This window comes from Callithrix jacchus, chromosome 9 (assembly GCF_049354715.1).
Source record: "Callithrix jacchus isolate 240 chromosome 9, calJac240_pri, whole genome shotgun sequence".
Lineage (NCBI taxonomy): Eukaryota > Metazoa > Chordata > Mammalia > Primates > Cebidae > Callithrix > Callithrix jacchus.
The window spans coordinates 68,909,588-68,924,488 of NC_133510.1; the positions used below are offsets into that span (position 1 = coordinate 68,909,588).

General features: G+C 39.8%; 1 protein-coding gene across 16 annotated transcripts in view; it reads right to left on the reverse strand.

Annotated features, from left to right (window-relative positions):
• Nucleotides 1–14,901, reverse strand: part of DIP2B (DIP2 acetate--CoA ligase B (putative)) — a 265,368-nt gene that overhangs the window by 100,311 nt on the left and 150,156 nt on the right. For all 16 annotated transcript variants that reach the window (XM_078336631.1, XM_078336628.1, XM_035256791.3 and 13 more), the window contains exon 3: nucleotides 12,573–12,701. In XM_078336631.1, the coding sequence (XP_078192757.1) occupies nucleotides 12,573–12,701 (129 nt within the window). The remainder of the gene's footprint in view (nucleotides 1–12,572; nucleotides 12,702–14,901) is intronic.

Sequence of the window (14,901 nt, forward strand, 5' to 3'; positions counted from 1 at the left end):
AGAAAATTTCAACAGACCTATAACTAGCAAGGAGACTGAATCAGTAACTAAAAACTCCCCAACAAAGAAAAGCCCAGGACCTGACAGCTTTACTGGAGAATTCTATCAAATATTTCAATAAGAATTAATGTCAATCTTTCTCAAATTCTTTCAGAAAACCTAACGAGGAAGATCACTTGAGCCCGGGAGGTGGAGGCTGCAGTGAGCTATGATCACACTGCTGCACTCCAGCCTGGGCACAAAGGAGGGAGATCCTGTTTCCTCTTTAAAAAAAAAAAATCGGTTGTTTTTCAGTACACTAACAATGAACTACCTGGAAAGAATATTAAGAAAATATTTCCATTTATAATAGCATCAAAAAGAACAAAATACTTAGGAATAGACTTAACTGAGGAGGTGACATTAAAAATACAAAACATCTCTGAAAGAAATTAGAAATAGGAAAGAGATCCTGTGTTCACAGACTGGAAGATTTTATATTGTTAAAATGTCGTTACTGAAAAAAAAAAAAAAAATGTCGTTACTGTCCAAAACATTTTACAGATTCAATGCAACCTCTATCAAAAATCCAATGGCATTTTTTTTTCCCAGAAATAGAAGAAACAACTTTTTACACATAACCTCTAAAGATTCCAAATAGCCAAAATAATATTTAAAAAGAAGCACAACACTGGAGTCATCATATTTCCTTTTCCTTTATTTTTTTGAAATGGAGTCTCGGTCTGTGGTCCAGGCTGAAGTGCAATGGTGTGATCCTGGTTGGCTCACTGCAAGCTCTGCCTCCCAGGTTAAAGTGACACTCTTGCCTCAGCCTCCCAAGTAGCTGGGACTACAGGTGTGTGTTACCATGCCTAGCTACTTTTTGTATTTTTAGTAGAGACAGGGTTTCACCATGTTGGTCAGGCTGATCTCGAACTCCTGACCTCAAGTGATCTGCCCACCCTGGCCTCCCAAAGTGCTAGGATTACAGGCTGATTTAGAAACTATTACAGAATGGGCATGGTGGTTCACACTAGTAATCCCAATACTTTCGGAGGCTGGAGGGGGGAGGATCTCTGGAGCCCAGGAGTTTGAGACCAGCCTGGGAAACACAGTGATATTCTGTCCTATTTAAAAAAACAAAAAAGTTATTACGAAGCTCCTATATTCAAGATAGTGTGGTACTGGCATAAAGACCAACATGAAAACCAATGGAACAATAGAGAGCCCAGAAATACACCCTCTCATATAAGGTCACATGATCTTCAACAAGGGTGCCAAAACTACATAATGGGGAAAGGATAGTTTCTTCAACAAATGTGTAAGAAAACCAAATATCCACATGCAAAAGAATGAAAATGGGCTCTTATTTAACATGATATATAGAAATTGAATCAAAATAGATTAAAGACCTAACAGTAAGGCCAAAAACTAAAACTCCTATAAGAAAATAGAGGGAAAAAGCTTCATGACATTGGCTTCGACAACAATTTATTGAATATGACTCCAAAAACACAGGCAATAAGAGCAAAAATAGGCCTGACTTCGTTAAACTTAAAAACTTCTGCACATCAGGGGAAACAATCAACAGAATAAAAAGATAACCTGCAAAATCGGGAGGAAATATTTACAAACCATATGTTGGGTAGGGTGTTAATATCTAAAATAAAGACCTCCTATAACCCAGTAACAAAAAAAAATAATTAACCCAATTTTTTAAATGGGCAAAGGACTTGAATATACATTTCTCCAAAGAAGATAAATAACCAACAATCATATGAAAAGATGCTTAATAACATGACTTTCTTCAAGGAAATGAAAATCAAAACCACAATGAGGTATTACTTCACAGCCACTAGAACAGTCCGACCTCACACCTATTAGAATTTTCTCCTGGATCAAAAAACCAGAAAACACGTGTTGAAGAGGATTCAGAGAAAGTGGAATGCTTGCGTACAATTAGTGAGACTGTAAAATGATATAGCTTCTATGAAAAACAGTATGGAGCTTCCTCAAAGATTAAAAATAGATTTACTGTAATCCCAGCACTTTGGGAGGCTGAGGCAGGTGGATCATGAGGTCAAGAGATCAAGACCATCCTGGCCAACATGGTGAAACCCTGTCTCTACTAAAAATACAAAAATTAGCTGGGCATGGTGGCGTGCGCCTGTAATCCTAGCTACTCAGGAGGCTAAGGCAGGAGAATTGCTTGAATCCGGGAGGCGGAGGTTGCAGTGAGCCGAGATCCCGCCACCGCACTCCAGCCTGGCGCCTAGCAACAGAGCAAGACTCTGTCTCAAAAAAAATAAAATAAAATAAAAAATAAATAAAAATAAGAATAGATTTACCATATGACCTAGCAATTCCACTCCTGGATATTTGTCCAAATGAACTGAAAACAGGATCTCAAAGAGATTTTGTACACCCATGTTCACTGCAGCATTGTTCATAACAACTAAGATGTGGAAGCAACCAAATCTCCATTGTGGTGGAATAAACAAAACATGGTATATACATACAAAGAAATATTATACAACCTTAAAAAAAGAAGGAAATCCCATCATATGCTACAACATGGATGAACCCTGACGACACTGTGCAGAGTAAAATACGCCAATTACAAATAAACAAATACTGCATGATTCCAGTTATATGATGTACTCAAATTCACAGAAGCAGGAAGTAGAATGGTGATTGGGAGAGGCTGAGAGGAGGGGAAATGAGCTGTTGTTCAACAGGTATGGATTTTCAGTCACACAGATGAACAAGTTCTAGAGATCTGCTGTACAACAGCATGCATACAGTTACCAATACTGTAATGTATACTTAAACACTGTCAAAAGGATAAATGTATGTGTTTTTTAACCACAACAAAAATATTTTCATGTAGTTTTAAAAATTACATCTGCTTCTGAGCTTTCCCATAAGGCTGTATTATAGGAAAATTCGGTGATGTTTTTATTTGGCACTTTTTTTTTTTTTTTTGGAGACAGTTTTGCTCTTGTTGCCCAGGTTGGACTGCAGTGGTGTAATCGTAATCCTGGCTTACTGCAACCTCTGCCTCCTGGGTTCAAGCGATCCTCCTGCCTCAGGGTCCTGAGTAGCTGGGATTACAGGGCTCACTGCCACCACCACCTGCTAATTTTTGTATTTTAAGTAGAGACAGGGTTTCATCATGTTGGCCAGGCTATTCTAATCTTAGGTGATCCACCCACCTCGGCCTCCCAAAATGCTGGGATTACAGGCATGGGCCATGGTACCTGGCCTTGTTTGGCACTTAATATGGTTTCTTTTTTACATATAGATCCCTGATTTTTTAAGTTTATGCTTTTGTTTTTTGAAACAAAGTCTTGCTTTGTCACCCAGGCCGGAGTGCAGAGGCATAATCTTGGCTCGCAGCAGCCTCTACCTCCTGGGTTCAGGTGATTCTCATGCCTCAGCCTCCTGAGTAGCTGGGACCGTAAGCACTCACCATCACACCCAGCTAATTTTTTTGTATTTTTAGTCGAGACAGGGTTTCACCATATTGGGCAGCCTGGCGTCGAACTCCTGACTTTAAGTGATTCACCCACTTTAGCCTTCCAAATCCCTGGGATTACAGGTGTGAGCCACTGCACCCACCTGAAGTTTATGCTTATACATGGTGTGAGGTATGAATCTAATTAATCTTTTTCCAGCTGTCCTAGTGTCATTTATTTAAAAGTTCATTTTTTGTCCTGGTGATTTGTAATGTCATCTTTATTGTATATTAAATTCCCAGATATACGCCTACCTCTCAACTTGTTATTCTAATGGTTGGCCTGCTAATTTGTGGGCTATACCAAATTGTTTTAATTATAGTCTCCATAGGATGTTCTAGTATCTAGTAGGTGCAGTCACTCCTTATAGCTTTTCTCAGTGTTCTCTTAGTTATTCTTATCTGTTTATTTTCCCAAATGAACTTAAAAACTGAGCTGTCTAGCTCTGTAAATAAATTTGACACTATTTTGATTGGGATTAGATTAGATGTATAAAGCAATTTAGACAGACCTGGCATCTTCATGATGTTAAACTGCCCTAGGAACAAGGGATGTCTTTCCATTTCTCAGGTCTACTGTTTTGTCTTTCAGGGTTTTAAAGTTTTTTAAATAAAGGTTTTAGATATTTATTAGGTTTATTCCTAAATATATTTTATCTTTATTGCTTTTGTAAACGATGTTTGCTCTACTACTGTATCTTTTTTTTTTTTTGGACGGAGTATCACTTGTTTCACTCTTGTTGCCCAGGCTGGAGTGCAGTGGCACAATCTCAGCTTGCTGCAACCTCCCCCTTCTAGGTTCAATCGATTCTTCTGCCTCAGCCTTCCAAGAAGCTGGGACTACTGGAGCGTGCCACCACGCCCCGCCAATGTTTTCTATTTTTAGTAGAGATGAGGTGTCACTGTGTTAGCCAGGATGGTCTCTATCTCCTGACCTTGTGATTTGTATCTTTTAACTGTTTATTTGCATATGTGAAGGCCGCTGATTTCTGTACTAATTTTATATTTTGCTGACTGAATTGTCTTAATTCTGTCATTGATTCTCTTGTGTTTTCTAAATAAATGATCACATAAGCTGCAAATAACAGTTTTACTTCTTTTCTAATTCTTACATTGATTTTTCTTGTCTATCTGCATTGGCAAATACCTATGGTACAATTTAAATGTTAGTATCTTTAGGATAAAAAAAGCCCTTGCAAGTAAGAAGGAAAAAAAAAAAAACACAAACAATCCAACTTAAAAAAATAGGCTTAGGCAAGGAAAAGGTAGTTTAGAGAAAAAGCACAAATGGCCAGTAAACATATCTCTAAATGTCCAATCTCATTAGTAACATTAAGAATTAATACTTTTACCACCAAGATAAAAGAGTGTCCACTTCCCCCCACATCCATGGATAAAACTGGAACTTTTCTTTTCCCATGTTTCCAAAAAGATAAGTGAAATCGTTATTTTTAGTTTCAAAGTATCTGCTCCTATTCTTTTTTTCTTTCTTCCTCCCCCCCACCTTTTTTTTTTTTTTTTTTGAGTGTTGCTCTGTCACCCAGGCTAGAGTATAGCAGCTTGATCTCCACTTACTGCAACCTCCACTTCCCAGGTTCAAGCAATTCTCCTGCCCCAGTCTTCCAAGTAACAGGCACAGACCACCATGCCTGGCTGATTTTTGTATTTTTAGTAGAGACGGGGTTTCACCACATTGGTCAGGCTAGTCTCGAACTCCTGACCTCAGGTGATCCACCCGCCTTGGCCTCCCAAAGTGCCGGGATTACAGGCGTGAGCCACCGTGCCCAGCCCTCTTGGCTTGTTTTTACCAAGTAGTTAGCACATGGTCAATGAGTGGCACAGCCAGGCTTTAAACTGAGTGCTCTTCCTTATCTGTTAGGATTTTTCTTTTCTTTTCTTTCTTTCTTTTTTTTTTTTTTTTTTTTTTTTGAGATGAAGTCTTGCTCTGTCACCCAGGCTAGAGTGCAGTGGCATGATCTCAGCTCACTGCAACCTCCGCCTCCCAGGTTCAAGCGATCCTCCTGCCTCAGCCTCCTGAGTAGCTGAGATTACAGGTGCGTCTGGCTAATTTTTTTGTATTTTCAGTAGAGACAGGGTTTCATCATATTGACCACACTAATTTTGAACTCCTAACCTCATGATCTGCCCACCTTGAGCCTCTCAAAGTGCTGGGATTAAGGTGAGCCACCGCGCCCAGCCACCTGTTAGGATTTTTTTATAGATAGATAAGGATAGAGTGAAAGGCAGATGTGTGGGTGGGCTGAGTCATAAAGCAGAGAGGTAAAGTCCAAGGAATTCCTTGCCAGCCAACAAGCAATCATACCATTTTCCCTGAATTTCTAAGGTAATGACCTCTTGCAGAGGCAGCTACAACTAACTTTTGAAACAGGATACCACAGCATTAATTAGGGCACTACTCTGTGGGCAGGGTGGAGAGGAAGAAGAGGGGATATTTTAATTTTCTATTTCACATTGCTATGCCTTGATAAATTATGTCTCTTCTGCCTGGAATATTCACATAGCAAACAGCTATTCATCCTTCAAAATGGCTTAGACATCACCACCTCCACTCTGAAGCCCATTCTTGACACTGTATGCCTTCCCGTCTCCCTCTTCTGTGTCACCTCTGTACCTTGTATTGGAAAAAAACAACAACTCCAGCCTGGGCAACATGGTGAAACCCTGTCTCCACAAAAAATACAAAAATTATCCAGGCATGGCAGGGTGTCTCTGTAGTCCCAGCTACCCAGGCTAAGGAGGAAAAGGATAGTCTGAGCCCAGGAGGTGGAGGTTGGAGGATGTGGAGACTGTGCCACTCCAATTCAGTCTGGACAACAGAGCGGAACCCTATTTCAAAAAAAAAAACACAAACAAGAAAAACTCCCATGTTTTCATCTATGTTTCTCTGACAATCTAACATTTTGCTCAAATCATAGGAGGTCTACAATAAATGCTTACTGAACAGAATTCAACTTACCTTCTATGGTATGAGGAGTGTATCAGAAATAAAATGATCTTGGTGTGCCAGTGCCAGCCATCACCAGATCAGAGATTAGATTTGGACAGAGACAGAAAAGTTCACAGTTAGGGTGGCAAAGGGAGTTATACTGCATTTAGCTCCAGCATTGAATCACAAGAATCCATACTTAGAGTAAAAGTCATTAAGAACAATAACTGGGCCAGGGGCACTGGCTCACAGCTGTAATCCCAGCACACTGAGAGGCCAAGGTGGGTGGATTGCTTGAGGCCAGGAGTTCGAGACCAGCCTAGCCAACATAGGGAAACCCCATCTTTATTAAAAATACAAAAATTAGCTGGGGGTAGTGGCATGTCCAGCTACTTGGGAAACTGAGGCACGATAATCAATTTAACCCAGGAGGTGGAGGTTGCAATGAGCCAAGATAGTGCCACTGCATTCCAGCTGGGGCAACAGAATGAAACTCTGTCAATAATAATAATAATAGTAATTAAGACCCTAAAATCTTAAAACCTATCTTTAAAATTTACAATACTCATAAATTTATGGGTAGTTTACCGTAATAAAATATTGAAAAAAAAATACATATTGCAAAAAGATGTGAATATACATAATGCTAAAGTGAAAATTTTCCCTTGACCCACCACTTCCCAAAAATAATCCCGCCTCAATAGTTTGGTATATATTTTTTCAGGTCTCCATGTCTGTAAACACACTAACATATGTTTATATTATTATAATAATGTTATAAATATTATTCCTGTAATCCTACCACTTGGGGAGGCCAAGGCGGGAGGATTGCTTAAAACCAGGAGTTTGAGACCAGCATGGGCAACAAAGTGAGATCCCATCTCTACAAAAAATAAAATAAGTTAACCTGGCACAGTAGCGTGTGCCTGTAGTTCCAACTACTCAAGAGGCTGAGGCAGGAGGATTGCTTGAACTCAGGAGTTGGAAGCTGCAGTGAGCCATGATTGTGCCACTGCACTCCAGCCTGAGCAACAGAGTGAGACCCTGCCTCAAAAGAAAAAAAAAAAAAGAAAGTATTTTGTACATCCTTCGATATTTGCACAAATACATCTACCTCATTTTTCTCTTGTTAACTTTCATAAAATTCTACTGTGTGAACATTCTATGACTTATTTAACCATTGTACTATATACAATACTACAAACATCTTTGTATATATATGTATACATCTTTGTGCACATGATTGTTTATATAAAATAAATTCCTTAAAGTATAATTTCTGGATAAAGAATATGACTATTTAAAATTTTAAAGATATTGCCAAACTGTTAGGCTATTACTTTTAAGACATTACCAACTTAATTTTGGCTCTGAAATAAAATAATTTTATACTGCATTTATACTGGTTACACAATTGCAGTATCCTTGGGATGTACTTAGTTGAGTCACGATTGCATATTTAATTGAATCTATGATGCCATCTTATATAAAACATTCCGATTTTAGGTATGTTAAAATGAGAAAAATGTCTTTATATTAGAAGGAAAAATGATTCTTAGCTGTGTTAGAAAATAAATAATTAAGCCGGGTGCAGTGGCTCACACCTGTAATCCCAGCACTTTGGGAGGCTGACGCAGGTGGATCACCTGAGGTCAGGAGTTCAAGACCAGCTTGGCCAACATGGTGAAAGCCCGTCTCTACTAAAAAAAAAAAAAAAAATTAGCCAGATGTGGTGGTAGGTGCCTGTAATCCCAGCTACTCAGGAAGCTGGGGCAGGAGAAGCACTTGAACCTGGGAAGAGAGGTTGCAGTGAGCTAAGATCACACCATTACACTCCACCCTGGCCAACAAGAGCAAGACTGCATCTCATTTAAAAAAAAAATATTAATCATTTCTACTGAGAAAGCACTTTGTCAGCAACAAACAGCAAATCAAATTTTCACATTTATTAAGAGTACATTTCCAAAAGTATTTTTTATATGTGATACGAAACATGTAATGGCAAACTGGACAAAGCTAGGGAACTATTCACATTAAGTAAGCTTTAGAAGGCCTGTAACATTTGGATAATTAGTAATTAAAGAGCATATTTTTCCCTGTCACAACGATTCATAGCATCAGATCACAAAACAAATCAAGCCACCCAACCATTTTCAAACATGATAAACCTTGACCCAAACACCAGTGTCAAAAGGAGATGTTCAGCTATCTATTAGCAAAGACTCTAACTGACAAGAACAGGCAGCTCTCTTTACTGAATTTGACTCATTCACCAACACACAATTCATCTTGATCTTTGATAAAGAAGTCACTTCCAGAGGTCAATCCCCAGACACAGCTGACTTTGGCCATCTCTCCCAGAAGCATGTGAAAGCTGGGTATCATTTACCAATACTCATGTTTGAGCTGAATAAGGTGATACGATTACTCCCTTAATGTCCTGCGTTATTTTTGTTGTTTTGTTTGAGGTACCTACCTCCTCAAGAGATTAACATCAAGGGAGTCAGAATGACTTATAGTATGATCACTTTCCATCTCAGGCATTAATTTGTGTTTTCTACATTTGAGACCATACTAAGTGTGTAGGGAGGCACATCATGCCTGGATGTGCAGGAAAAAGAAATATACTAATAAGGCAGTATACTTGAAATGTAAGCTCCCTCTTGGCTAAAGCACAAAGAACAGAATCAGGTCAGATAATCTAAACTCTGAATAAAGGTAAGTTATTTATACTGCGTCTGAAATGTGAACACTAAGTCTACTTAGATTTGATTATGATTGGTTGAAATGTTCTAGGTGTTAATAAGCCTCCATCAAATAAGAAAGGATTTTATAATTACACTCATCAGCATTAATGTAAAATCCTTCTTATGTAGCCATCACTTTATTCTGAATTCCTGCAACTTTTATTAAACATACCCTACATTATTCAGCTATTTTTGCATATGACATGTAAATTATGACTGGAGTAGCAAACAGAAACAAGTTCAGCTACCATCAAACTCCGCTACTTATCTGCCCCACCTCTGCAGCTGCTGCTGGTCTCTTCACAAGTGATCCTCCTGCCTCGGCATCCCTGAGTGCTGGGATTACAGGCATGAGCCACCACACCCTGCTGGTTTCTTTTCTTTCTTCTTTTTCGAAGCCAGAATTCTCAGAAACTCTATTTCTTTCACATGCTGAGCTTTTTTTCACTATTTAGTTGAGCAATTCCTAATATATTGAAAAATTTGATTTTCACCCAAAGTCTATACTTGCATTCCCTTTTCATGTTCCCCTCCTGACAGTATTGCAGGATTCTCATTGCTTTCAGTATTTTCAGGGTTTTAAAATCACTTTTAAATCACTTTTTCTCCCCTACTTCACCTCGTTCTGGCCCACTTCTTGTTACTATCCTTTAAAAACACACACACACACACACACACACACACACACACAGAAAAACAGTGCGATAAACATAAAATTGTTAAAGACTCTCCAGTACACCTGCACCTAGCCAACTGTCTCCACAGTAAGCTGACTAGTATCTGATCCACAGCATATACTTTATAATACTTGGGGTAATCTGAAAGCAGTGGTGCAAAAGAGCGGGGACTACAGAGCACAGCTGAGTTTTAACATCAAGGGAGTTAGAATGACTTACAGTAAGATCACTTTCCATCTCAGGCATCAGTTGACTTCATTAAGGTGAAGCACAAAATTTTATAGTGCTAAATAAGCTCACAGAAAACTTTTTTATATGTGATTGGCTTGGATATAGAATGTTGAAATCACCTTTTTGGTTCCTTAATAATTCTTTATTACATGCTGGAAAAACAAAGGTAAAACAACATGAAAACTCCCAGAAGGCCAGGGATGAAAGCTGTAAAGGCTAAAAACCCTTCTGGACAGGTTGGAACATGCTGCTGCTGAACCTGGGCTCCAGCCTCAAAAGGCAACACTAGGTGGCTGGAAAATCAGGCTTAGGTGATTGGCAACAAAGGGGAGCACCTGAATGCTGTGCTACTTCCAGCCCTCCCTTTCTCTAATCCATTCCTTAACTAGTAACCACTACTTTTTTTTTTTAGATGGAGTCTCGTTCTGTTACCCAGGCTGGAGTGTGCAACGGTGTAATCTTGGCTCACTGCAACCTCTGCCTCCCAGGTTCAAGCAAACCTCCCACCTCAGCCTCCGAGTAGCTAGGATTACAGGTGTGCCTCACCATGCCCAGATAATTTTTTTTCCCATTTTTAGTAAAGATGGGATTTCACCATGTTGACCAGGCTGGTCTCGAACTCCTGACCTAAAGTGATCCATCCATTTCAGCCTCCCAAAGTGCTGGGATTACAGGTGTAAGCCACAGCACCCAGCCTACTAGTAAATACTTCAATTCCCTTCTTTCTGCAAAATATCTGTTTAGCTCTTATATATGGTAGGCTCTGTGCCAGGCACTCCAGTCTACAGCTGGAGTGAGCTATTACAACAAATACAAACCTAATGATGTTACTGCTCTACTGAAAATACTTCAGTGACATTCAAGATCCCACAAGATCTGGTCTCTGGTAATCCTTCTAGCCTCATCTCCCACCTCTTTCTGGCCCTTGCATTCTAAGTTCTGAACACTATTTCTGTGGCTAACTCTTGTCTATCTACCATGACTCAGCTTAAGATGTCTTGTTCTCTGAGCAACCCTCTCCTGATCACTCAAGACAGTTTTGGTATAAAATTACAACCTCCATTTTTTTTTTTCCTTAACTGAAGACTTCTCATCATTTTCTCCTTCTGTGTGTGAAAATATCTGTCTAGTAAAATCAGCTGACAAAATGGCTGATGTAGCTCTGGAACTGTGTCCTCTCCTCATTTTCTCTCTCTCTCTTTTTTTTAAATGGGGTTTCACCATGATGGCCAGGCTGGTCTTGAACTCCTGACCTCAGGTGATCCACCTACCTCAGCCTCCCAAAGTGCTAGGATTAAAGGCGTGAGCCACCGCACCCAGCCTCCTCATTTTCTCCAAAGCAGTTTTTGAGAGAATGTGATACCGACTGTGCTTTTCAATTCAAGAAAACGTTAAGGCAACCTTGGTCAGTACAAAGAAGACAAAAATCTGAAGAAAATAAATAATATCCCCATTCTTCTTCTGGCTTCATTTTGCCACTTCTTAAAACAAGAAATGTGCTGCAGAGACTACTCTAAGTGCAATGGACAGGAAGTGGGCATTGGAAGGGCCTGCTGCACCACACATGCTCTGGGGATCTCCAATCCACTCCTCCGCTTATCAAAGCCGCACATCTGGTACTGGCCACCTGGTACACGCTCCCATTGCCAGGCAGGCGCACCTTGCCCTTTTCTTTCCCATGGGTACTTTTTGGGTTAGAAGAAATAGGTAATTTGAAACTTCATTGTGAGTTTTCTTTTAGCTCCATCAGTTAAAAAAGACTAGTTACACAACAGCTCTGGCAAACGCAGAAGAACCTGCCTCTTCCAATAGAATCCACTGAGCTCTCCCAGCACCATCCACGAGACCCAACCTTTCATTTTCTTATTATTTATTCATATGGTCTTTGTGCCTGTATCCTTGTCTGGCTCTCTTTTTAAACTATTAAGTTCCTTGAGGGCAGAAACCATCTTTTTTTTTCCCTTTTTTAAATTTGAGACAGAGTCTCACTCTGTCGCCCAGACTGAAGGGCAGTGATGGGATCTTGGCTCACTACAATCTCCACCTCCTGGGTTCGAGTGCTTCTCCTGCCTCGGCCTCCTGAGTAGCTAGGATTACAGGCGCCCACCACCATGCCTGGCTAATTTTCATATTTTAAGTAGAGACTGGATTTCACCATGTTGGCCAGGCTGGTCTCAAACTCTTCACCTCAAGTGATCTGCCCACCTTGGCCTTCCAAAGTGCTGGGATTACAGGTGTGAGCCACTGCTCCCAGCCAGAAACAGCATTTCCAGGAAATTACTGAGTACCTACTATATCTGACACATAGTAGGGTACAAAAAAAAATGATTGGTGAATGAGTTAATATAGACCTGTTGACGCCTCAAGGGAAAACAAAACAAAACAAAACACAAATATTAGAAGCTCTCAGGATACGCAGTTCATACTACAGTTAGGAAAATGATTCAGCTGGCCATTCTGTGGCTTCTCCTCACCTGATCGATATCGTTCATCCCTGGCTCCCCCAGATCGAGTTCGGTGGTACTTAGAGGGAGCAGAAGTTTGAGCTGCAGATGGAGCAGGTGTCTGGTTTCTAAGTTCTTTCTGTACTGCTGAATCAGTTTCTAAAAAAGGAAGTTTAGAAGATGGTTATCCAATAACAGTAATAGTTAACATTTTTTCTGAAGCACTTTAAGCAAGTCTCAGAACACTCTGAGCTAGGTACTATTACCTCACCTACAGTAAAGGGTTTGCAATTTTAATATATATAGATAAATATGACGTAAACACATCCAAACTAAAAAATATCATCTTAGAGTATTAAATGTCAATAGGCTGATAGGAGAGAAATAACAAGAAGACAAATGTAAACTAAAAGGCCATTCCAGAGACTCCAAGGAGAGGCAGTAGTGATGGGGAGTTGACTGCATATGACCCTCTAAATCCTAAACAGTAAGACAAAGAATACTTAGCTACCACACCATAAGTCACTCCAGATAAACAGAATTCAAGCAAAAACAGAGTGATTATGCAAGCACAGCTTCAAGTCAAGTCTATTAGCCCCTCTTGCAACTGGACCCATCATTGACCCTGCCCTTTCTAGTACCTGGCCTGTCCCCAGACTCTGCCCTCCCAAAATTTATTGTTTTAACAAGAATATGGGGATGGGGTAAATAAACAGAAAAACACTAAGTTCTGATGTTTTACTGCCTTTTTATCTCAAATGATTAACTCCAAAGTTGTTTCTTTAAAAAAATTACAATAAGAAACTTTAACATGAGATATACCTTTTTAACAAAATTTTGTGTGTAAAATACAATGACACACAAATAGTACTAATATCATCTATAGGCATGATGTTATAAAGCAGAACTTACTAATCTTGGATAACTGAAACTTCATACAACAGCAATGTCTCATTTCCCGTTCCCTATATCCCCTAGCAACCACCATTCTACTCTCTCCTTATGAGCTTGATTCCCTTAGATATCACATACAAGTGGAATCATATTATTTGTGCTTCTGTGACTGCTTTATTTCCCTTAGCATAATGTCCTCAAAGTTCATCCATGTTGTCACATATCGAAGGATTTCCTTCTTTAAGGTGCATTTTAAGTTTCTGAAATAGCTCCTGGGTATGCCTAGTAAGGCAGCTTACACATAGCAAATTAAGTGCCCAATATATTAAGATGTCACCTACACAGCAAATGTACTGCTCCAGACCCCAGCTAAGAATCAGCCTACAAAGCCAAAAACTTAAAAGACTCAAAGCAGTGGTCTGGGGAGTACAAGCAAAAGTGCCACACACCCCAGTAAACACTGATGGCAACAAAGTGTTACAGGAACTGAGATTCATAATGGCAATGTTTTATCATTTAAAAAAAAAAGGAGGTAGCATGCTGGAGAGGCCATGTGTTGAGGCTCCAATCAATAGTCCTGGCTAAGCCCACCCTCCACCTGCCCTGTCAAGGCAGCAAACATGTGAACAAGCCATCTTAGACTATCCAGAGCAACCCATCTACTAGGTAAGGGGGAAGAAAACCACTCAATGACCCCAGTTGGCAACAATATAGAGCAAAATAATCACTGAAATTATCCCTGCCCAAATTGTTGGCCCACAAAACCATGTTTTCTTAAATGGCCCAGTGTGTACACACACACACACACACACAGTATTTAAGAAGCCAAGGATCCTTTGAGCCCCGGAGTTTGAGACCAGCCTAGGCAACATAGCAAGACTCCATTTCTATCTAAATAAAATTTGAAAAAATTTTTAAAGTATTTATTATCTGGCCCTTTATAGAAGTCTATCAATTCCTAATCTATTATAATGAAAGCTAACATTTAAGTGTTTGCTCCTGAGATGTTTAGTCGGCGTTAGAGAAAGGAAAAAAAAAGTGTTTGCTTTGTGCCACACACTATACGTAGAGAAGTTTTCACATTTTATCCTATTTATTCCTTACAACAACCCTATGAAGTCAGCATTTTCATTATCCCTTCTGACATACAGGAGAACAGAGACACGGCTCAAAAATCACAGAGACAAGGAATGCAGAGACAGAATTTCAAACCCAGGTCTAATTCCACTGGTTCTCAACCAGAAAAGGTCATGAAAATTCTCCCAAGACTTTTTTCTTTTTTTTTTGAGACAAAGTCTCGCACCGTTGCCTGGGCTGGTGTGCCATAGCATGATCTCAGCTCACTGCAACCTCTGCCTCCCAGGTTCAAGCGATTCTCCTGCCTCAGCCTCCACAGTAGCTAGGATTACAGGCACCCACCACCACACCTGGCTAATTTTTGTTGTTGTTGTATTTTTAGTAGAGA